This window comes from Acanthochromis polyacanthus, chromosome 6 (genome assembly GCF_021347895.1).
Source record: "Acanthochromis polyacanthus isolate Apoly-LR-REF ecotype Palm Island chromosome 6, KAUST_Apoly_ChrSc, whole genome shotgun sequence".
Classification (NCBI taxonomy): domain Eukaryota; kingdom Metazoa; phylum Chordata; class Actinopteri; family Pomacentridae; genus Acanthochromis; species Acanthochromis polyacanthus.
In genome coordinates this window covers 5,051,758-5,073,724 of record NC_067118.1, presented here as the reverse complement: position 1 = coordinate 5,073,724, position 21,967 = coordinate 5,051,758, and the positions used below count along the sequence as shown (strand labels likewise).

Here is a 21,967-nt window from a genome sequence, read left to right as displayed (position 1 = left end):
ATGAATCACTTTAAATACAGAATTGACCGGTTCTGTGTAAGTAGAACCGGGTTCTGTGAGAACACACAGAATATGATCAATACAGCTAATGATTACTGATCGATCCATGTGTGAAGCTTCATCCTGAGCTGGTTGCCATGGAGACTCCCAGTATCGATCAACGATCAGCTGTTAACGAGATAATTTAAAAATAAACACCGAAGGGGGCGGGGCCTCCTGTCGGGATGTGACGTCACTGACGGTGCGGAGCAGCAACATGGCGGCAGATTACTGGGAGCGAAGAAGAAGTGACCCTCCGTCAGCCTGAACCGAGCCGAGGACACCCCGGGACCCTCCGGGACCGACCAGCCCGGTGAGTAGCAGCCGCCGCCGGGCCTCCGCTGTCACCGGGAACCGTTATTTAGACCCGCCGCCGTTAACGGAGCCGCAGCGCTCCGCTTCCGCTGCTATTTATAACTGAGCCGCTGCAGCAAATACACTGAGCCCGTAGTACTGACAACACCAGCAAATACACTGAGCCCGTAGTACTGACAACACCAGCAAATACACTGAGCCCGTAGTACTGACAACACCAGCAAATACACAGCCCGTAGTACTGACAACACCAGCAAATACACTGAGCCCGTAGTACTGACAACACCAGCAAATACACAGCCCGTAGTACTGGCAGCACCAGAAAATACACACAGCCAGTAATACTAGCAACACCAGCAAATACACAGATCTGGCTATAGTATAATAATATTAGTACACACCAGGAAATACACAGAGCCAAGTATGAGCATTTAATACGCGAATCCAGAACATACACAGCTGTTAGTATGTTAGCTGCAGCTGAATGCACAGCATTAGTCAGGTGATTCTTATGTTCTGCTCCATCCCATGTTACCTGTCCAGGTGTGGTCTCCAGGCTGGCGGCCCCGCCCCCTTCAGCATCCCGCCCTCCTCTGCTCCCCCGGCCCCCCCTCATGGAGAGGATGAGGAAGATTAAGCGGCAGTTGTCACTCACTCTGGGGAGGGGCGGAGCCAGAGGAGGGGGCGGGGACAGGACGCTGAGTGACAGCATCAGTCAGGACGTGACATCACACAGCGACTCAGGTAAACTCATCTATCAGGGTTTGATTATTGATTCGCTATCAGCAGCAACACTAACAGTCTGAAACCAGTCAGGTTCTGGTTGGTTCAGACACGTCTCACCTGACTCCTCCCTCTGCCCTGATTGGTTGGTTGGATCTCTGATTGTGATTGGTTGTTGCAGCTGTCAATCAATCAATCAGTCGTACTCGTTATTCCTTCGTTGACCTCATTTCCTGTTTTTTTTTCTCTGCTCAACCAACCATCACCCTCCTCCCCCCTCCATCCTCTATCTTTACCTCCCCTCCCTCCTCTCCCTGATGCCCCTCCCTCCCCTCCCTGATGCCCCTCCCCTGCTGCTGTGCCCCGCCTCCAGAGGTATCATCTCTCCGTTCTTCTGGAGGTCTGAAGGTTCGAAGTTCTTCTTCTTCAGTTCAGTCTCTGATTCAGTCCTACAGCAGCTCTCTGAGGAAACCTCGAGGTCTTGGTCGCAGCCTGAGCTCCTACCTGAACCACACCACCAGACTGGGTATTCACACTACAGCTGATACTGCAAATACTCACTGTAGTACTGTAAACACACACATACACTGTGTACTAGTACTACTACAGTCCACTGTCATCTCAGTGAATCTGAACTATAGAAACATACAGGGAACAACAGCAGAGTACCGCTCTGTGGATAATGTGATGATGTCTGTATCCCTCACAGTAATCAGATTACTTCTAACAGAGTATTTTCTCTGGTCAGTAATCAGAAATTAATCTTTTGTAAAGTCCATATTTAAAGTCCAGACTCCAAAGTGATCCAGCTGTGATTCCAGTCAGTCTACCTGATGAACACGGTTCTAAAAGGAGCTGAGAACAGCAGAACCTTCTCAGTCCTGGACCTATGGACTGGGTCTATCTATGTCTGCATCATGGATCCACATGGAGAAGAACTGAACAGAGGAAAAGAAACATCTGACTGAGAGACTCGACAAAGATGGGAAAAGATCCAGGAAGATCAGTGAGCAACTGAAAACCAGAGAAGCAGAGAGTCAGCAGGAATCAGGAGGTCTAGAAGGAGTCATAGTTCCACTAATCAGGAGGTCTGGAAGGAGTCATAGTTCCACTAATCAGGAGGTCTGGAAGGAGTCATAGTACCACTAATCAGGAGGTGTAGAAGGAGTCATAGTTCCACTAATCAGGAGGTGTAGAAGGAGTCATAGTTCCACTAATCAGGAGGTGTAGAAGGAGTCATAGTACCACTAATCAGGAGGTGTAGAAGGAGTCATAGTTCCACTAATCAGGAGGTGTAGAAGGAGTCATAGTACCACTAATCAGGAGGTCTGGAAGGAGTCATAGTACCACTAATCAGGAGGTGTAGAAGGAGTCATAGTACCACTAATCAGGCGGTCTAGAAGGAATGGTAAATGGTTGTATTTATATTGCGCTTTTATCTAAAGCGCTTTACATGATATGTCACATTCATCCATTCACACACACATTCACACACTGATGGCGGAAGCTGCCATTCAAGGTGCTAACCACGACCCACCAGGAGCAATTAGAGGTTCTGTGTATTGTTCAGGGACACCTCAACATGAGCTTGATGGGCCGAGGATCGAACCAGCAACCTTCCAGTTACAAGACCGCCACTCTACCCACTGATCCATGCCGCCCCCAGAAGGAGTCATAGTGCCACTCATCAGGAGGTCTAGAAGGAGTCATAGTTCCACTAATCAGGAGGTCTAGAAGGAGTCACAGTTCCACTAATCAGGAGGTCTAGAAGGAGTCACAGTTCCACTAATCAGGAGGTGTAGAAGGAGTCATAGTTCCACTAATCAGGAGGTCTAGAAGGAATCATAGTTCCACTAATCAGGAGGTCTAGAAGGAGTCATAGTACCACTAATCAGGAGGTCTAGGAGGAGTCATAGTACCACTAATCAGGAGGTCTAGAAGGAGTCATAGTTCCACTAATCAGGAGGTGTAGAAGGAGTCATAGTTCCACTAATCAGGAGGTGTAGAAGGAGTCATAACACCACTAATCAGGAGGTGTAGAAGGAGTCATAGTTCCACTAATCAGGAAGTCTAGAAGGAGTCATAGTTCCACTAATCAGGAGGTCTAGAAGGAGTCATAGTTCCACTAATCAGGAGGTCTAGAAGGAATCATAGTTCCACTAATCAGGAGGTCTAGAAGGAGTCATAGTACCACTAATCAGGAGGTCTAGGAGGAGTCATAGTACCACTAATCAGGAGGTCTAGAAGGAGTCATAGTTCCACTAATCAGGAGGTCTAGAAGGAGTCATAGTTCCACTAATCAGGAGGTCTAGAAGGAGTCATAGTTCCACTAATCAGGAGGTCTAGAAGGAGTCATAGTTCCTCTCGTCAGGAGGTCTAGAAGGAGTCATAGTTCCACTAATCAGGAGGTCTAGAAAGAGTCATAGTACCACTAATCAGGAGGTCTAGAAGGAGTCATAGTTCCACTAATCAGGAGGTCTAGAAGGAGTCATAGTTCCACTAATCAGGAGGTCTAGAAGGAGTCATAGTTCCTCTCATCAGGAGGTCTAGAAGGAGTCATAGTTCCACTAATCAGGAGGTCTAGAAGGAGTCATAGTTCCACTAATCAGGAGGTCTAGAAGGAGTCATAGTTCCACTAATCAGGAGTTCTAAAAAGAGTCATAGTACCACTATTCAGGAGGTCTAGAAGGAGTCATAGTACCACTAATCAGGAGGTCTAGAAGGAGTCATAGTACCACTAATCAGGAGGTCTAGAAGGAGTCATAGTTCCACTAATCAGGAGGTCTAGAAAGAGTCATAGTACCACTAATCAGGATGTCTAGAAGGAGTCATAGTTCCACTAATCAGGAGGTCTAGAAGGAGTCATAGTTCCTCTCATCAGGAGGTCTAGAAGGAGTCATAGTTCCACTAATCAGAGCTCCTAAAATGACTCCATAGACAGTGAACTACTTTCTCCATCAGCTGTAAAAACAGACATCAGCTGCTTCAGGCTTGGTTCAGGGGTTCTCCATGGAAACCGGGATCAATGAGTTGGCCTCAGATGGAGTCCAGATGTTTGGTGAGAACCTGACCAGGACTACCACAGTGGATGCATGGTCCTGACAGTGAAGCATGGAGGTCCAAAATTTGTCCAAAAAGACTTTAATTATTCCCAGAAGGACTGGGTTGTCCCACCAGAACCTTTGAGGTGTTCTCCAGAGAAAGGTAGAGCAACACAACCCCTCCAACAGAGAGCAGCTGAAGAAAACAGAGAAGATGTGAGCAGAAATGAGTGGACTCTGGTTTCCTCCATGAGGAGGACTGAAGGAGGACATAGGAGTCCACCCTCACTGTGTGTTTTTGTGTGTAACTGTGCGTTCCTGTGTTTGTGGTCTGCAGAGATCGTCCATGAAGATGTGAAGATGAGTTCAGATGGAGAAAGTGATCCAGCTTCTTCTTCAGATGATGTTCAGAGTCCAGTTAGAGTCCGAATGAGGAACAAGAAGATCTCCACAGAGGTGAGACTAGCTTCAGCAGTTGTTTGGTCAGATGGAGATGGACCTTCACACTGAGTCTGTCCCACAGGACATCAACAAACGTCTGTCCTTACCTGCCGACATCCGTCTCCCAGATGACTACCTGGAGAAGTTTAATGTGATTGGTCCGGCTCTGTTTGAGCAGCCAATCAGCAGACGGCTGCGTCGGGTGTCTCTGGTACGTCCACCTGCTTCTGTCTCATTATGAAGGACGTTCAAAGGTCTGCCTGTCTGAACATTTACCTGTCTGTCTGTCTCTCTACCTGTCTACAGTCAGAGATTGGTTTTGGGAAACTGGAGACGTACATCAAACTGGACAAACTGGGAGAGGTGAGGATTCTGTTAAACTACAGTTTGAATCTGGTCCAGTTTAATATGAAACACAAACTTACCCATCTGTCCTCCTGTCTGTCTGTCCTCCTGTCTGTCCTTCTGTCTGTCCTCTTAGGGAACCTATGCTACGGTGTATAAAGGTCGCAGTAAGCTGACGGAAAACCTCGTTGCTCTGAAGGAGATCCGACTGGAACATGAAGAAGGAGCTCCATGTACTGCGATCAGAGAAGGTACTGCAGTAACAGAACCAGTAGAAGAACACCACTGGTCAGACGTTCTAGAACATCCCAGTGTTTCCAGTGTTCTACAGCAGGTTCTGCTTGTTAATGTCTGATTGTTCTCTGAAATGAAGCAGAGAACAAATAAACACCTGAAGTTAAAAAAAGATCTATTTATAAACCAAAATGTCTTCTAAACTTCTGACTCATCAGAGTTCCTCCTCAGGCAGATCTAACAGCTGAACTCAATCATTCAGTCCTCAATGGAAACCAGATGTTCTTCAGGAAGTTCTTCCATCTCTGTAGCAGAAGTTCCCATAAATGTGTGGTTCTTGTAGGTTCTTTGCTTTCACTCTTCTGTCCAGTTCATCCAAACCAGCTCCATGGGTTTAAGTCTGGAGACTCCATGTTCTCAGCCATGTGGTTCTTTGTTCCTCAGGTGGTTCCACAGAGCTGGGGCTGATGTTCTGGGTCATTATCTGCTGTAGGATGAACCTCTGACCAACTAGAACATACCAGAGGGTTCTGCATGGAGCTGCAGAATGCTGTGGTAGCCGTTTAGGTTCAGGGTTCCTCTCACTCTGTACAAGAACCGACCCTGGATCCAGCAGAACAGCCCCAGACCGTCACACTTCCTCCTCCATGTTGGACAGCTGATGTTCCATAGCTGATGTCACACACTAAAAGATCCAAAAAATTACCCCAAAAGATCTGAGAATTGTCTAAAAAAATGACACAAAAAGATCCAAAAATTACAGTAAGAGATGCACAAACGGCATGTAAAGATAAAGAAGACTCTAAAAGATGAAAAAATGACACAAAAAGATCCAAAAATAACTCCAGAACATCTAAAATGACCCCAAAAGATCCAAAAATTACCCCAAAAGTTCCAAAATTACAACAACCGATGAACCAAAGATCTCAGGTTTAGATCCATCAGTCCATGATACCTTCTTCCAGTCTTCAGTAGTCCATTGGTGGAGTTTCATGGTCCAACGGCTTCCTGCTGCAGCTCCACCTGTCAAACCTGCAGCTCCAAGTCTTCTCTCCACAGGTAAACTCAGACTTCTTCCTATGACCTCCATGAAGCTGGTTGAAGCTGTTGTCCTCTGAGCTCCTATCTCAACGCTGTTGACTCACAAACTGGTCTTCTTTGGGTCTTCCAGACGTCTTCCTGTCAGAGTTTCCTCCAGTTTCTGAGCCTTTTGATGGAGAAGAAAACTGGACTCACTGTCACCTGGACTTTCTTCTTCTCTGCATAAAGACGTCCATGTTTAAATGTTCTGATGGTCTGTCTGTCTTCGACTGGTAATTTCCTTTTCCTCTCCATTTGTATATCAACTCACTACTTTCTGCAGTACTTCCTGTTCTAATAATGTTCTGGAAGGTTCCACACTGTGTTTGGAAGGAATCTAGAAAAGTTGGGACTCCTGTAGGACTTGGTAGCTCCAACTTTCAAGACTTCATCAACCTCCATTGGTGCAGAACAGCTTTCAGTTGTTAACCCATTTCTGTTCCTGATGAAGGTCTTTTAGTAGAACTCTAGATGTTCCTTGTTGTTGAGTTCTGGGGAACCTGACCTTTATTAACCTCTGGTTGGACCGTTTCTACACATTCACTGGACTGGACCACTGGAACCACAACAAAACACTGGAACCACAACAAAACACTGGAGCCACAACAAAACACTGGAGCCACAACAAAACACTGGAGCCACAACAAAACACTGGAGCCACAACAAAACACTGGAACCACAACAAAACACTGGAACCACAACAAAACACTGGAACCACAACAAAACACTGGAACCACAACAAAACACTGGAGCCACAACAAAACACTGGAACCACAATAAAACACTGGAGCCACAATAAAACACTGGAACCACAATAAAACACTGGAACCACAACAAAACACTGGAACCACAACAAAACACTGGAACCACAATAAAACACTGGAGCCACAATAAAATACTGGAGCCACAACAAAACACTGGAACCACAATAAAACACTGGAGCCACAATAAAACACTGGAACCACAATAAAACACTGGAACCACAACAAAACACTGGAACCACAACAAAACACTGGAACCACAACAAAACACTGGAGCCACAACAAAACACTGGAGCCACAATAAAACACTGGAACCACAACAAAACACTGGAACCACAACAAAACACTGGAACCACAACAAAACACTGGAACCACAACAAAACACTGGAGCCACAATAAAACACTGGAACCACAATAAAACGCTGGAACCACAACAAAACACTGGAACCACAACAAAACACTGGAACCACAATAACACACTGGAACCACAATAAAATACTGGAACCACAACAAAACACTGGAACCACAACAAAACACTGGAACCACAATAACACACTGGAACCACAACAAAACACTGGAACCACAACAAAACACTGGAGCCACAATAAAACACTGGAGCCACAATAAAATACTGGAGCCACAATAAAATACTGGAACCACAACAAAACACTGGAGCCACAACAAAACACTGGAGCCACAACAAAACACTGGAACCACAATAAAACACTGGAGCCACAATAAAACACTGGAACCACAACAAAACACTGGAACCACAATAAAACACTGGAGCCACAACAAAACACTGGAACCACAACAAAACACTGGAGCCACAACAAAACACTGGAACCACAATAAAACACTGGAGCCACAATAAAACACTGGAGCCACAATAAAATGCTGGAACCACAACAAAACACTGGAACCACAACAAAACACTGGAGCCACAACAAAACACTGGAACCACAACAAAACAGTGGAACCACAATAAAACACTGGAACCACAATAAAACACTGGAGCCACAATAAAACACTGGAACCACAATAAAACACTGGAACCACAATAAAACGCTGGAACCACAACAAAACACTGGAACCACAACAAAACACTGGAACCACAACAAAACACTGGAACCACAACAAAACACTGGAACCACAACAAAACACTGGAACCACAACAAAACACTGGAACCACAATAAAACACTGGGAACACTGGGTTGTTCTAAAACTTTAACTGGTAGTATATGTCTAATACTACAGTGGTAGTAGTACTGCAGTATCAGTGGTACTAACTGCAGTGTTTTTCTCCATCAGTGTCTCTGCTGAAGGATCTGAAACACGCCAACATCGTCACGCTTCATGACATCATCCACACGCAGAAATCCCTCACACTGGTGTTCGAGTACCTGGTAACACAACAGACACACAACACACAGTTATTCTTGTTAATAGCAGTTGTCTTGTGTGTGCGTTATTGTGTGTTTGTGTGTTTCAGGACAAAGATCTAAAACAGTACCTGGATGACTGTGGAAACACCATCCACATGCACAACGTCAAGGTGAGACCAACCAGTCCAGAACCTGACTCTAGACCAGTCTAGTACCAGTCCAGAACCAGTCCGGAACCTGACTCTAGACCAGTCCAGAGTCCAAACATCTGCCTAGTTTTGTATCTGGTAGGGCTGGACCCGAATATCCAGAATATCCGAATATTCGTTCGCTACGGCACTATCCGGATATGAATTTTGGTATCCGAATATTCGGAGGCCAGAAACCACTATTCGGGCCAGCCCTAGTATCTGGATCTGTAAACTCTCACATTACCAAATATTGTGGACCAACATCCCAGACCAGTGTGTATTTATACTGCAGATTGTGTGTATTATTACTACAGATTGTGTGTATTATTACTACAGATTGTGTGTATTATTAGTACAGATTGTATTATTACTACAGATTGTGTGTATTATTACTGCAGATTGTGTGTACTATGGTGCTCCAGGTGTCCAGCTCACCTGTCGGTTCTCTCCTGTCCACAGCTCTTCCTGTTCCAGCTGCTCAGAGGTTTGTCCTACTGTCACCGCAGGAAGGTTCTCCATCGAGACCTGAAGCCTCAGAACCTGCTGATCAACGACAGAGGAGAACTCAAACTGGCTGACTTTGGTGAGTCAGACTCGCCTGGTCCACCTGTAGACTGATACACCTGGTCCACCTGTAGACTGATACACCTGGTCCACCTGTAGACTGATACACTTGGTCCAGATGTAGACTGATACACCTGGTCCACCTGTAGACTGATACACCTGGTCCACCTGTAGACTGATACACTTGGTCCAGATGTAGACTGATACACCTGGTCCACCTGTAGACTGATACACCTGGTCCACCTGTAGACTGATACACCTGGTCCACCTGTAGACTGATACACCTGGTCCACCTGTAGACTGATACACTTGGTCCAGATGTAGACTGATACACCTGGTCCACCTGTAGACTGATACACCTGGTCCACCTGTGGACTGATACACCTGGTCCACCTGTGGACTGATACACCTGGTCCACCTGTGGACTGATACACCTGGTCCACCTGTGGACTGATACACCTGGTCCACCTGTGGACTGATACACCTGGTCCACCTGTGGACTGATACACCTGGTCCACCTGTGGACTGATACACCTGGTCCACCTGTGGACTGATACACCTGGTCCACCTGTGGACTGATACACCTGGTCCACCTGTGGACTGATACACCTGGTCCACCTGTGGACTGATACACCTGGTCCACCTGTGGACTGATACACTTGGTCCACCTGTAGACTGATACACCTGGTCCACCTGTGTTCCAGGTCTGGCTCGAGCTAAGTCCATCCCCACTAAGACGTACTCTAATGAGGTGGTGACTCTGTGGTATCGACCTCCAGACATCCTGCTGGGAAGCACGGACTACTCCACACACATCGACATGTGGTCAGTGTACCCTAGTACAACTGTAGTACTACAGCAGTACTAGCTAAGTACTATTGTAAAATGCTGGCTCATATCTTGTTTCCGAGACAACAAACTTTCTTCTTCAGTTGTGAAAATGATCAAAATTCTGCCTGTCTGTCTGTCTGTCTCCAGGGGCGTGGGCTGTATCTTCTATGAGATGGCGACAGGTCGTCCTCTGTTTCCTGGTTCTACAGTTGAGGAGGAACTTCACTTCATCTTCAAACTGCTTGGTGAGAGCTGGAGATGTTGTTGATGAATCTGTTAACTTCTGATTCATGTAATCAGTTATAACTATGTAAACGATGAGGCAGAAAGAAGGTCCTGATGTCATCAGATCAGCTGTAGTTCCTGGTTGTTCCACCAGGTGGAGCATCTTCCTGTTTAATCCTGTAGAGACCAGAGGAGGTTAAAGCAGAGTGCATTTTGGGAGTTTAGCAGCAATGGGCAACATGACAAAGACTTCTGAAGAGGTTAATGACCTCCAACCAGAGATAATGTTCTCTAAAACAGCCAGGGTTTATTTATTACAACACTGAGGGCCAATGAGCTTCTGTTTCATCATCACTGAGGGGCAATGAGCTTGTGTTTCATCATCACTGAGGGCCAATGAGCTTGTGTTTCATCATCACTGAGGGCCAATGAGCTTGTGTTTCATCATCACTGAGGGCCAATGAGCTTCTGTTTCATCATCACTGAGGGGCAATGAGCTTGTGTTTCATCATTACTGAGGGCCAATGAGCTTGTGTTTCATCATCACTGAGGGCCAATGACCTTGTGTTTCATCATCACTGAGGGGCAATGAGCTTGTGTTTCATCATTACTGAGGGCCAATGAGCTTGTGTTTCATCATTACTGAGGGCCAATGAGCTTGTGTTTCATCATCACTGAGGGCCAATGAGCTTGTGTTTCATCATCACTGAGGGCCAATGAGCTTGTGTTTCATCATTACTGAGGGCCAATGAGCTTGTGTTTCATCATCACTGAGGGCCAATGACCTTGTGTTTCATCATTACTGAGGGCCAATGAGCTTGTGTTTCATCATCACTGAGGGCCAATGACCTTGTGTTTCATCATTACTGAGGGCCAATGAGCTTGTGTTTCATCATTACTGAGGGCCAATGAGCTTGTGTTTCATCATCACTGAGGGCCAATGACCTTGTGTTTCATCATTACTGAGGGCCAATGAGCTTGTGTTTCATCATCACTGAGGGCCAATGACCTTGTGTTTCATCATTACTGAGGGCCAATGAGCTTGTGTTTCATCATCACTGAGGGCCAATGACCTTGTGTTTCATCATTACTGAGGGCCAATGAGCTTGTGTTTCATCATCACTGAGGGCCAATGAGCTTGTGTTTCATCATCACTGAGGGGCAATGAGCTTGTGTTTCATCATCACTGAGGGCCAATGACCTTGTGTTTCATCATTACTGAGGGCCAATGAGCTTGTGTTTCATCATCACTGAGGGCCAATGAGCTTGTGTTTCATCATTACTGAGGGCCAATGAGCTTGTGTTTCATCATCACTGAGGGCCAATGACCTTGTGTTTCATCATCACTGAGGGCCAATGAGCTTGTGTTTCATCATCACTGAGGGCCAATGAGCTTCTGTTTCATCATTACTGAGGGCCAATGAGCTTGTGTTTCATCATCACTGAGGGCCAATGAGCTTGTGTTTCATCATCACTGAGGGCCAATGAGCTTCTGTTTCATCATCACTGAGGGCCAATGAGCTTCTGTTTCATTATTACTGAGGGCCAATGAGCTTGTGTTTCATCATTACTGAGGGCCAATGAGCTTGTGTTTCATTATTACTGAGGGCCAATGAGCTTGTGTTTCATCATTACTGAGGGCCAATGAGCTTGTGTTTCATCATTACTGAGGGCCAATGAGCTTGTGTTTCATCATTACTGAGGGCCAATGAGCTTGTGTTTCATCATTACTGAGGGCCAATGAGCTTGTGTTTCATCATCACTGAGGGCCAATGAGCTTGTGTTTCATCATCACTGAGGGCCAATGAGCTTGTGTTTCATCATCACTGAGGGCCAATGAGCTTGTGTTTCATCATCACTGAGGGCCAATGAGCTTGTGTTTCATCATCACTGAGGGCCAATGAGCTTCTGTTTCATTATTACTGAGGGCCAATAAGCTTGTGTTTCATCATCACTGAGGGCCAATAAGCTTGTGTTTCATCATCACTGAGGGCCAATGAGCTTGTGTTTCATCATCACTGAGGGCCAATGAGCTGTGTTGTTTCCAGGAACTCCCACTGAGAGCAGCTGGCCTGGAATCAGTTCGAATGAAGAGTTTGTGTCCTTTAATTACCCACAATACCGAGCAGAGAGGCTGAGCAACCACACCCCCAGGTACACAACCACACCCCCATGTACACAACCACACCCCCAGGTACACAACTACACTCCCAGGTACACAACCACACCCCCATGTACACAACTGCACCCCCAGGTACAGAACTACACTCCCAGGTACAGAACTACACTCCCAGGTACACAACCTCAGACTTTAACATAAAGTCATAATTACATTTTATCAACCAGAAATAAATCATCAGATTTTAAACTGTCTGACTGTCTTTGAACGCATCACCAGTGCTGAACAGTCTGAGCTTAAATCATTTCTCATAAACCACTCTATTCTGCTGTTTTTGATAAATAATCAATGAAGCATTTGCCATCAGTTCTGTAAACATAAACAAACCGAGACACAAAGCGACACTGAGACACTGAACCACCAGAACAAGACAGAATCAGACTTCACTGAATCACCTGATGTCTGTTTTCAGGCTCAGCAGTGACGGAGTGGAGCTGCTGTCGAAGTTCCTGCAGGTCAGTGAACACCTCACAGAGTTCATTACTGTCAGCTGCTCGTTCTACATCATGTGACAGGAAACTGTGTTTGACCTGCAGTTTGAAGGGAAAAAGAGGGTCTCAGCTGACCACGCCATGAGTCACCGTTACTTCAGTCACCTTGGAAACAGAGTGATGTCACTTCCTGACAGTAAGTGTAAACATGACCTTTGACCCCATGGCGTCCCGAGGCTGTGATGTCACAGCGTCTCTCTCTGATCCTTTCAGCAACGTCCATCTTCAGCCTGCCGGAGGTTCACCTGGAGAGAGAAACAACGAGGCCACCAGCAGCACCCGATCCAGGTAACACACACCCGATCCAGGTAACACACACCCGATCCAGGTAACACACGCCCGATCCAGGTAACACACACCCGATCCCGGTAACACACACCCGATCCGGGTAACACACACCCGATCCGGGTAACACACACCCGATCCAGGTAACACACATCCGATCCAGGTAACACACACCCGATCCGGTAACACACACCCGATCCAGGTAACACACATCCGATCCAGGTAACACACATTTGATTCCGGTAACACACACCCGATCCAGGTAACACACACCCGATCCGGTAACACACACCCGATTCCGGTAACACACACCCGATCCGGTAACACACACCCGATCCGGTAACACACACCCGATCCAGGTAACACACACCCGATCCGGTAACACACACCCGATCCAGGTAACACACACCCGATCCCGGTAACACACACCCGATCCAGGTAACACACACCCGATCCAGGTAACACACCCCCGATCCAGGTAACACACACCCGATCCAGGTAACACACACCCGATCCCGGTAACACACACCCGATCCCGGTAACACACACCCGATTCCGGTAACACACACCCGATCCAGGTAACACACATCTGATCCAGGTAACACACACCCGATCCGGTAACACACATCTGATCCCGGTAACACACACCCGATCCAGGTAACACACACCCGATCCCGGTAACACACACCCGATTCCGGTAACACACACCCGATCCGGTAACACACACCCGATCCAGGTAACACACACCCGATCCAGGTAACACACACCCGATCCCGGTAACACACACCCGATTCCGGTAACACACACCCGATCCGGTAACACACACCCGATCCAGGTAACACACACCCGATCCCGGTAACACACACCCGATCCAGGTAACACACACCCGATCCAGGTAACACACACCCGATCCGGTAACACACACCCGATCCAGGTAACACACATCCGATCCAGGTAACACACACTTGATTCCGGTAACACACACCCGATCCAGGTAACACACACCCGATCCGGTAACACACACCCGATCCCGGTAACACACACCCGATTCCGGTAACACACACCCGATCCGGTAACACACACCCGATCCAGGTAACACACACCCGATCCGGTAACACACACCCGATCCAGGTAACACACACCCGATCCAGGTAACACACACCCGATCCAGGTAACACACACCCGATCCCGGTAACACACACCCGATCCCGGTAACACACACCCGATCCAGGTAACACACATCCGATCCAGGTAACACACACTCGATTCCGGTAACACACACCCGATCCATGTAACACACACCCGATCCAGGTAACACACACCCGATCCAGGTAACACACACTTGATTCCGGTAACACACACCCGATCCAGGTAACACACACCCGATCCGGTAACACACACCCGATCCCGGTAACACACACCCGATTCCGGTAACACACACCCGATCCGGTAACACACACCCGATCCGGTAACACACACCCGATCCAGGTAACACACACCCGATCCGGTAACACACACCCGATCCGGTAACACACACCCGATCCGGTAACACACACCGGATCCAGGTAACACACACCCGATCCAGGTAACACACACCCGATCCGGTAACACACACCGGATCCAGGTAACACACACCCGATCCGGTAACACACACCGGATCCAGGTAACACACACCCGATCCAGGTAACACACATCTGATCCAGGTAACACACACCCGATCCAGGTAACACACGCCCGATCCCGGTAACACACACCCGATCCAGGTAACACACACCCGATCCGGTAACACACACCCGATCCAGGTAACACACACCCGATCCAGGTAACACACATCCGATCCAGGTAACACACACTCGATTCCGGTAACACACACCCGATCCATGTAACACACACCCGATCCAGGTAACACACACCCGATCCAGGTAACACACACTTGATTCCGGTAACACACACCCGATCCAGGTAACACACACCCGATCCGGTAACACACACCCGATCCCGGTAACACACACCCGATTCCGGTAACACACACCCGATCCGGTAACACACACCCGATCCGGTAACACACACCCGATCCAGGTAACACACACCCGATCCAGGTAACACACACCCGATCCGGTAACACACACCCGATCCAGGTAACACACACCCGATCCAGGTAACACACACCCGATCCAGGTAACACACATCTGATCCAGGTAACACACACCCGATCCAGGTAACACACACCCGATCCGGTAACACACACCCGATCCAGGTAACACACATCCGATCCAGGTAACACACACTTGATTCCGGTAACACACACCCGATCCCGGTAACACACACCCGATCCAGGTAACACACACCCGATCCGGTAACACACACCCGATCCAGGTAACACACATCTGATCCAGGTAACACACACCCGATCCCGGTAACACACACCCGATCCAGGTAACACACACCCGATTCCGGTAACACACACCCGATCCCGGTAACACACACCCGATTCCGGTAACACACACCCGATCCGGTAACACACACCCGATCCAGGTAACACACACCCGATCCAGGTAACACACACCCGATCCAGTAACACACATCTGATCCAGTAACACACAGCTGATCCAGTAACACACACCTGATCCAGGGTTAGGGTTAGGGTTAGCTGGATACGGTGTTGCCCGATGCAGGGTCGCTGTAAGGGTTGTCTGGGTTGCCGCTGGACACGGACGGGGATTTTGTGAATCAACGTTAGCTTTAGCCTTCATGCATTCCTCGTATTTGTGTTTGTGATGTTTTTTCAGATGGTTAAACAGATTAGTTGTTACTGTGCGGGGCAGACACAACTCTGCTGCACTCTTTACATATGACCTGTTCTTGTTTAACGTCACTTGCCCTGAATCCGAAACAAGTCCAGACGATGGATGCTGATCCGTTTGGAGGCACCAGCTCCTCACCATGATGCTCCTCGTCTCCAATTGCTGCTGTACTTTCTTCTCTAGACACGACTCGCTCTCATCAGCCCAGTCCACTGACTGATTTGAGGCTGCCGCTGCAGGGTGCGCTCGCTTATTATTTAGGCAGCTTAATGAAGCCTTAACCATGTGTTCGCCTCCTGGTGGTTGGCTGACTACTGGTTGACAAGGCGCTTGATAAGATATGCACCAGAGCCCACATTTTAAATGTAAATATCACCAACGATCAGGTTACTTTAATTGTGGCAGCCAAAATCGTGATCGCGATCAAAATTTGATTAATTGTGCAGCCCTACTGTCAGGTTATTTTTGGGAAACAACAATAACTAATCTGGCCCAGAGCAGGCTAACCTTAAAGCTATCACGCTAACTGTAAAGCTATCAGGCTAACTGTAAAGCTGTCAGGCTAACTGTAAAGCTATCAGGCTAACTGTAAAGCTGTCAGGCTAACTGTAAAGCTATCAGGCTAACTGTAAAGCTATCAGGCTAACTTTAAAGCTATCAGTCTAGCTGTAAAGCAAAGCTATCAGGCTAACTATCAGATTAACTAACAGGCTAAATCAGACTAAACCTGAGTTGTTTACCCCGACTGTGTGTAAACATGTAATGTTAACGTTTCTTTTTCCTGTCAGCAAACAGTCCAACCAGGAGGCGGAGCCTGCTGTTCTGACATCAGGGGGTGGAGCCTGTTGTTCTGACATCATCAGGGAGGCGGGGTCTGCAAAGGGAAACTGAACAAATGAAGAATAAGACAGTGAACTGTGAACTTGTTTATCAGGAGCAGGAGAGTGGTGCGGTTTACACGCAGATGCAATAATGAGTGACAGCAGCTGCCTGACCAATCAGAGCGTCTGGTTTCAGTGATGGACAGGTGAAGGAGGGAACGCTGCTCTGTCTTCCACTTTAGAGTCTCACAGGATCCTGGGATGTCATGACATCACAGGCGTGTCTATGGCTGCAGGTGGGACTCACCTTTACCTGTCTACAGCATGGACGGCTGCAGGAGGAGCTGCTCTAGTGTTTCTGTAAAATCAGCTGATCTGTGGACGTGTTGCTTCCTCTGCATGTGAGACTTTATACTACAATACTTTATATATATATATATATATGTATACTTCTAGTACTGCTGTGAGTATATGCAGTACTACTATCAACCTGCAGTATTTATCATCAGAGACTTTATTTTGCTGGGAGCTGTTGATTATTTATTGGTTTTATGTTTACTGGAGATGTTTTAGATGATGTGATGTCATCAGAGCTTCCGTGACATCACAGCCTCCGCCTCACTGGACGATCCTGGACTGTGATTGAATGTTTCTGCACAGACTCAGTTAATGACCACTAAGCTAATGCATTGATTATTAGTTTATTGACAAATCCTTCCAGATGTTTGACTTGATGTTTTGAAGTCTGTGTGGAACCAACGAAGAGCTGAGGGTCATCTGCCAGGTGAGTCCAGGTGTCAGTGGGCGGAGCTTGATATTTCAGGTAGTTTTTGGTGTTCGTACGTTGAGGCGGTTTGCTGTCGTTGCTGATGTGAATCTTTATTTCTAGCTGTGAAAAATCTTAGCAATAGAGAGACAATAATAATAATAATAAATGATCAGATTGATTGATCTGCTGTACAAACGTAGAGAAACGTTATTCAACAGACATCCATGTTCCACCGAGAACGTAGAACTCGCAGAGACCAGGCAATCACAGGGCTTCACCTACACCAGTTGTTGGTAGGTCTACTCGAGAACTTTCTCCAGGGGACGTTCTCCTTTCCTGCTTCCAGTCTTTAAGTTAGTTTCATTTTTTAGTCACTTTTTCATGAACTTTTCCATCATTTTTGAGCCTCAGAACTTACTTAGATGTTCATCAGAACGTCACTGGAGCGTCTCCAGAGCAGCAGATGGACCCTCCAGCTGTGTTCTGCTGCTCGGTGGCTGGTTCTGGTGGATCGGTGGAACATGGAGGCTGTTGGTGTTCTTCTGTAAACTTCCTGTGAACCTGTGTGTGAATGATGTCATAAAGTGGGCGGAGTCAAAGGGAGCGTAAATGAATGTACTGCAGTTTACAGTCACCACGTGTTATTGATTATCTGCTGCTCAGAGAACAGACGTCTGATCGATCAGGAATGGGCTCAGACCTGAACTGGTTTTCTGGATTCACCGGTTATTGATCAGCAGTGATTGGAATGTGATCAGGTTATTGATGGTTTCCACAGAGTCGGTTTCTCTGCTTCTCTCCGTCGTACCAAAGTTATCTGCAATAACTGCGTTGCATGATGGGAATCTTCCAGATAACTTCAGTAATCTTCCATGTGAACCATCACCATGTCAGTATTAAAGCTTTTATTTATTACAGCCTCTGTCTGCTTGCTCTCACCACACTGAGCATGCTCAGTAGGACACAGAAGACAAGGTGGAGGAGATGTTCCTTAGGCTGGATCCTCTAAACCAGAGGTGTCCAACATGAGGCCCGTGGTCCAAAAGTGGTCCTCCAGAGGGTCCAACATGAGGCCCGTGGTCCAAAAGTGGTCCTCCAGAGGGTCCAACATGAGGCCCGTGGTCCAAAAGTGGTCCTCCAGAGGGTCCAATCCGGCCCTCAAAGTGTAAAAATTACAGAGAAGACATTAACTGCAGATTGTAAATTAGTAAAACTATAAATTTAAAATCATTTTAGAACATGACAAGTTGTTTGGATCATAAAGTAAAATAGTGGATTGTTCTTTGTTCTTTTGTCCCTTTCCGTCTTGTTTTTGTAATATTTTGTCTTTTTTTTCTCATTTTTGTGCTTTTGTGTCTCGTTTTTGTCATATTTTCTTTTGATGTTGTTGGGGTTTCTTTTTGTCTCTCTGTCTTCTTTTGTGGTGTTGATCCTGCAGTAAACCCTCACTGGTTCAGCTCCAGGTGACTAAATGTTCCTTTGTAGACACTCTGAGGCTTTAAAGTGGAAATGATGAGCTGAGGCTGAATGCTGAACCCAAAACCAACAGTCTGACTTCTAATTCTTCCTTTAGTGTCTCCATGTTCATGTTAATAGATATAAATATTAAATATTTATAAATATTAAAGTATTCTTAGTTTCTTTGTTTTAGAGTGAACATTTTTAATATCTTCAGACAAAACCTGGAATCTAAAGTGAAGGTAGAAATGAACATAAATCAACTGGATTTAGCTTAGAATCAGAGAAATTAGAGTTCAAATGACATAAATATTATTGATAACAGTTAATGTTGTGTCACCCATCAGAGCGATGTCTGTAACCTGAATAGTTGATGAGATCAGTGAGTTTTATTTCAGTTTAAAACAGGAAATGGGTGAAGACAAACTGCAGGTTTGTAGCTGGTTTTCAGTTTTTTCAGGTTTCTGCTGCTGAAATTAAAGCTGCTCATGAAACCTGGTAGACAGCAGCTGAACAGAGCTCCGGTCTCCTACCGACCCTGAACGCAGCGGGAGGTGGGCGGAGCTTCAGGTGAGTCCAGCAGCAGGTAGAGAGCCTCCACCCAGACGGAAGCTTCACACGGTCGACTCACCTTGAGCAGGTAAGGAGCTGTTTGCTCGCTTCGGTCCGGCTGGTTCTGGTTCTGGTTTTAGTTCTTTAACTTTTATCTCCAAACGTTCAGACATTTGTTTCCTGAAACCAGACTGAGAGGAGAGAGTTTGTTCCTGGATCCAGTTAATAGTTTGTTTGATCGTCCTGCAGCAGAAACTTTATTTAAAAAGCAGCTTCAGTTAAACTAAACAAACATGTTAGAACGGTTCTGAATCCGTTGGATTCGGTTCATTTTATTGTTATATATGATACAATAATGTTGCTTATTTGAAACCGGCAATTGGAAGAAGAAGACAGAGGCTGTGGAAACATGTCGGCAGGGAAGCACAACTCTTCTGAATTGTCGTTTTTAAATAAGTAACGCTGTCGTATGGTTCAAAATCAGAATTTTATGTTAAAGAACAGCTTCGGTTGGAGAGCTGAGGAGGTTCTGCTCCTATCCAGGTGCATTCTGGGTAATCTGGGTCACTTCAATTAAGTTTCAGTGTTTTCTCATCTTAAACATTAACTGGACTTCAAACATGGAGGGAAATATCATCGCGATGAGTTCAGGGACAGTGGGAGTTTAGAGCTTCAATGTTTAAACTGGATCATTAATAAACACCTGTTCCTATGGTGCTGGTCCACAGAACACTGGAGGCTGCAGGAGCTGGGTTCTGGTCTGAGATGGAATGTTGAAGTTCTGTTTCATAGAACCACAGCAGAAAGTGTCAGATTTAAATCTTTATAGACTGTAAACAGAAACACCGTTAACACAAACCCGTTACCGAGGAGATAAAGGTCCGTTTAGACGGGTCCAACCTCAACAGAACCTGAACAGAACCGACCCACAACATGCTGAAATGTGTTGTCGAGTTTGTAAATCCTCTAAAATGATTCATGTGTTTGTCATCACTGAGTCATCATGATGTCATTGTTTTCAGCTGCAGCCATTGGTCCACCAACTAGGAACGTTCTGTTAACCAGAACCAGAACAGAACTGGTCTTTATTTGTGCTTCTTCACGTTCTGTGGATGAATCTGTGAAGGTTGTTGTGATGAACTTTATGCTTGAGGAGAAAAAATGTCTCCCTGTTGTTTTTATTCTTGTTGTTGATAACAATAATAGATTTTATTCGTAGGCGTCGTTCAGACCAGTGGTTCTCAACCCTGTTCCTCAGGACCCCATGTCCTGCATGTTTTAGATGTTTCCCTGCTCCAACACACCTGACTCAAATGATCAGCTCGTCATCAGGCTTCTGCTGAGGCTTGCTGACGAGCTGATCATTTGAAGAACCAAACATACATAATACTACCATTGGAATGACTACAAATACTTGTATCCCAATTTAAAGTAGTGAAAAGCAAAAAAACATTTTGACATCACCCATGCCATTTTGAGTAAGAATATCTCAGTAACTACAAATATAACCCTGCTGCTTTTTTGTACAGTGATAGAAGACAGATGGAACTGTCTTGTAGAAAAATTTGGGGTCTCTGGTACCTGTCCCACATTGAGATTTTTGCCCCCAAAAATAGCCAATTAAAAATCTCGTCCAACTTTGGGAGCTCATATTTTCCAAACTGAGGTACCTAGAAAGCTCCAGTTTGCTAAGTTATCACACAAGTTTGTGTAGAATGGAACCCAGGGGTGTTAGAACACTTCTGTGCAGTATTTCTAGTACTTTTAAGGTCCAAACCCCACTCATGAGTAGGTGTCTCTTAATTTTTATCATTTTTATCAATCCCCACGGCCTGCAGAGTGTAGGGAAACACCTGGGGATGTTTGTGGGGCACTAGCTACATGCAGAGGCCTTGTTTACCAACTCACAGCTCTCTGGTATGTCTAGAGGCTGAGAAATAACCACTTAAAGATGCAAAAAACACTGGCGAGGCTTTTTATAGCCCAAATTCTGAAAATTTCAGACCCCCACAACTCAGAAACTATTTGAGTTACAGGCCTACAATTTTGCATAGAAAGTACTTTTGTGACTATTTAACGGCATACAAATTTAGGACTAATTTGAAGATGGTGCAGCAACACCCCCAGAGAATATCTGGTCATTTCACCTGGAATGAGCCTAATAATAAATCAATGTAAAATGATCGTGCTCTGGAGGTTCTCCAGGATTCATTCTGGATTTAAACCTTCAATCAGCGTTTGAACTGATCAGATTGTTTATTTGTGCTGTAAACAGTCTGTTCATTTCTACGGTTCTGAGCATCCTCTGAGGTTCTACATTACAGGAAAATGTTCCACTTTAGTTTTTTTTGGGCCATGAAGAAAAACAAAGGAACATTTCAGGATCCAAAGATGAAACTGAATAAATATTTATTTGTTCTAATCAGAAATGA

At 46.0% G+C, this 21,967-nt stretch overlaps 1 protein-coding gene and 2 long non-coding RNA genes across 76 annotated transcripts; 1 reads left to right on the top strand and 2 right to left on the bottom strand.

Annotated features, from left to right (window-relative positions):
- The first annotated feature begins 208 nt into the window (after positions 1-208).
- On the top strand, positions 209-18,442 carry LOC110969597 (cyclin-dependent kinase 16-like). Of its 50 annotated transcripts, none has more exons than XM_051950256.1 (18): positions 209-352; positions 898-1,098; positions 1,451-1,603; positions 4,456-4,574; positions 4,642-4,770; positions 4,866-4,922; positions 5,041-5,155; positions 8,292-8,386; positions 8,473-8,535; positions 9,016-9,139; positions 9,825-9,945; positions 10,099-10,196; positions 12,225-12,330; positions 12,768-12,810; positions 12,892-12,982; positions 13,060-13,154; positions 13,295-13,333; positions 13,491-14,362. In XM_051950256.1, the coding sequence occupies exons 2-18, from the start codon at positions 969-971 to the stop codon at positions 13,551-13,553; spliced, it is 1,641 nt and encodes a 546-aa protein (XP_051806216.1). In that variant the 5' UTR covers positions 209-352; positions 898-968; the 3' UTR covers positions 13,554-14,362. The 50 variants fall into 50 exon arrangements, 8 of the variants coding, with proteins under 8 accessions (XP_051806216.1, XP_051806210.1, XP_051806207.1 ...); XR_007942810.1 differs by lacking the exons at positions 209-352; positions 898-1,098; positions 1,451-1,603 and adding exons at positions 14,815-14,854; positions 14,895-14,932 and having other exon boundaries at positions 3,995-4,574; positions 13,491-14,006; positions 14,303-14,362; XR_007942816.1 differs by lacking the exons at positions 209-352; positions 898-1,098; positions 1,451-1,603; positions 13,295-13,333 and adding exons at positions 13,195-13,214; positions 14,697-14,932 and having other exon boundaries at positions 3,998-4,574; positions 13,060-13,134; positions 13,530-13,589; positions 13,967-14,006; positions 14,224-14,657.
- Positions 3,220-3,893, bottom strand: LOC127534601 (uncharacterized). Its single transcript, XR_007942844.1, has 3 exons — positions 3,779-3,893; positions 3,507-3,608; positions 3,220-3,438 (listed from the first exon to the last, which is right to left on the bottom strand). It is a non-coding gene; the product is annotated as an uncharacterized LOC127534601 (long non-coding RNA).
- Positions 10,429-11,629, bottom strand: LOC127534600 (uncharacterized). Of its 25 annotated transcripts, none has more exons than XR_007942832.1 (6): positions 11,506-11,627; positions 11,378-11,473; positions 11,250-11,345; positions 11,026-11,217; positions 10,738-10,993; positions 10,430-10,609 (listed from the first exon to the last, which is right to left on the bottom strand). It is a non-coding gene; the product is annotated as an uncharacterized LOC127534600 (long non-coding RNA). The 25 variants fall into 25 exon arrangements; XR_007942833.1 differs by having other exon boundaries at positions 11,026-11,153; XR_007942840.1 differs by having other exon boundaries at positions 10,431-10,609; positions 11,026-11,153; positions 11,186-11,345; positions 11,378-11,441; positions 11,506-11,629.
- Positions 18,443-21,967: the final 3,525 nt, after the last annotated feature.

Excerpts from the sequence above, each read along its gene's own strand:
- LOC110969597 (XM_051950250.1), top strand. The coding sequence starts at position 4,170 with ATGGTCCTGACAGTGAAGCATGGAGGTCCAAAATTTGTCCAAAAAGAC. Across the intron at positions 10,197-12,224 it reads CTTCATCTTCAAACTGCTTG|GAACTCCCACTGAGAGCAGC; the intron begins GTGAGAGCTGGA and ends TGTTGTTTCCAG. Across the intron at positions 12,331-12,767 it reads CTGAGCAACCACACCCCCAG|GCTCAGCAGTGACGGAGTGG; the intron begins GTACACAACCAC and ends GTCTGTTTTCAG.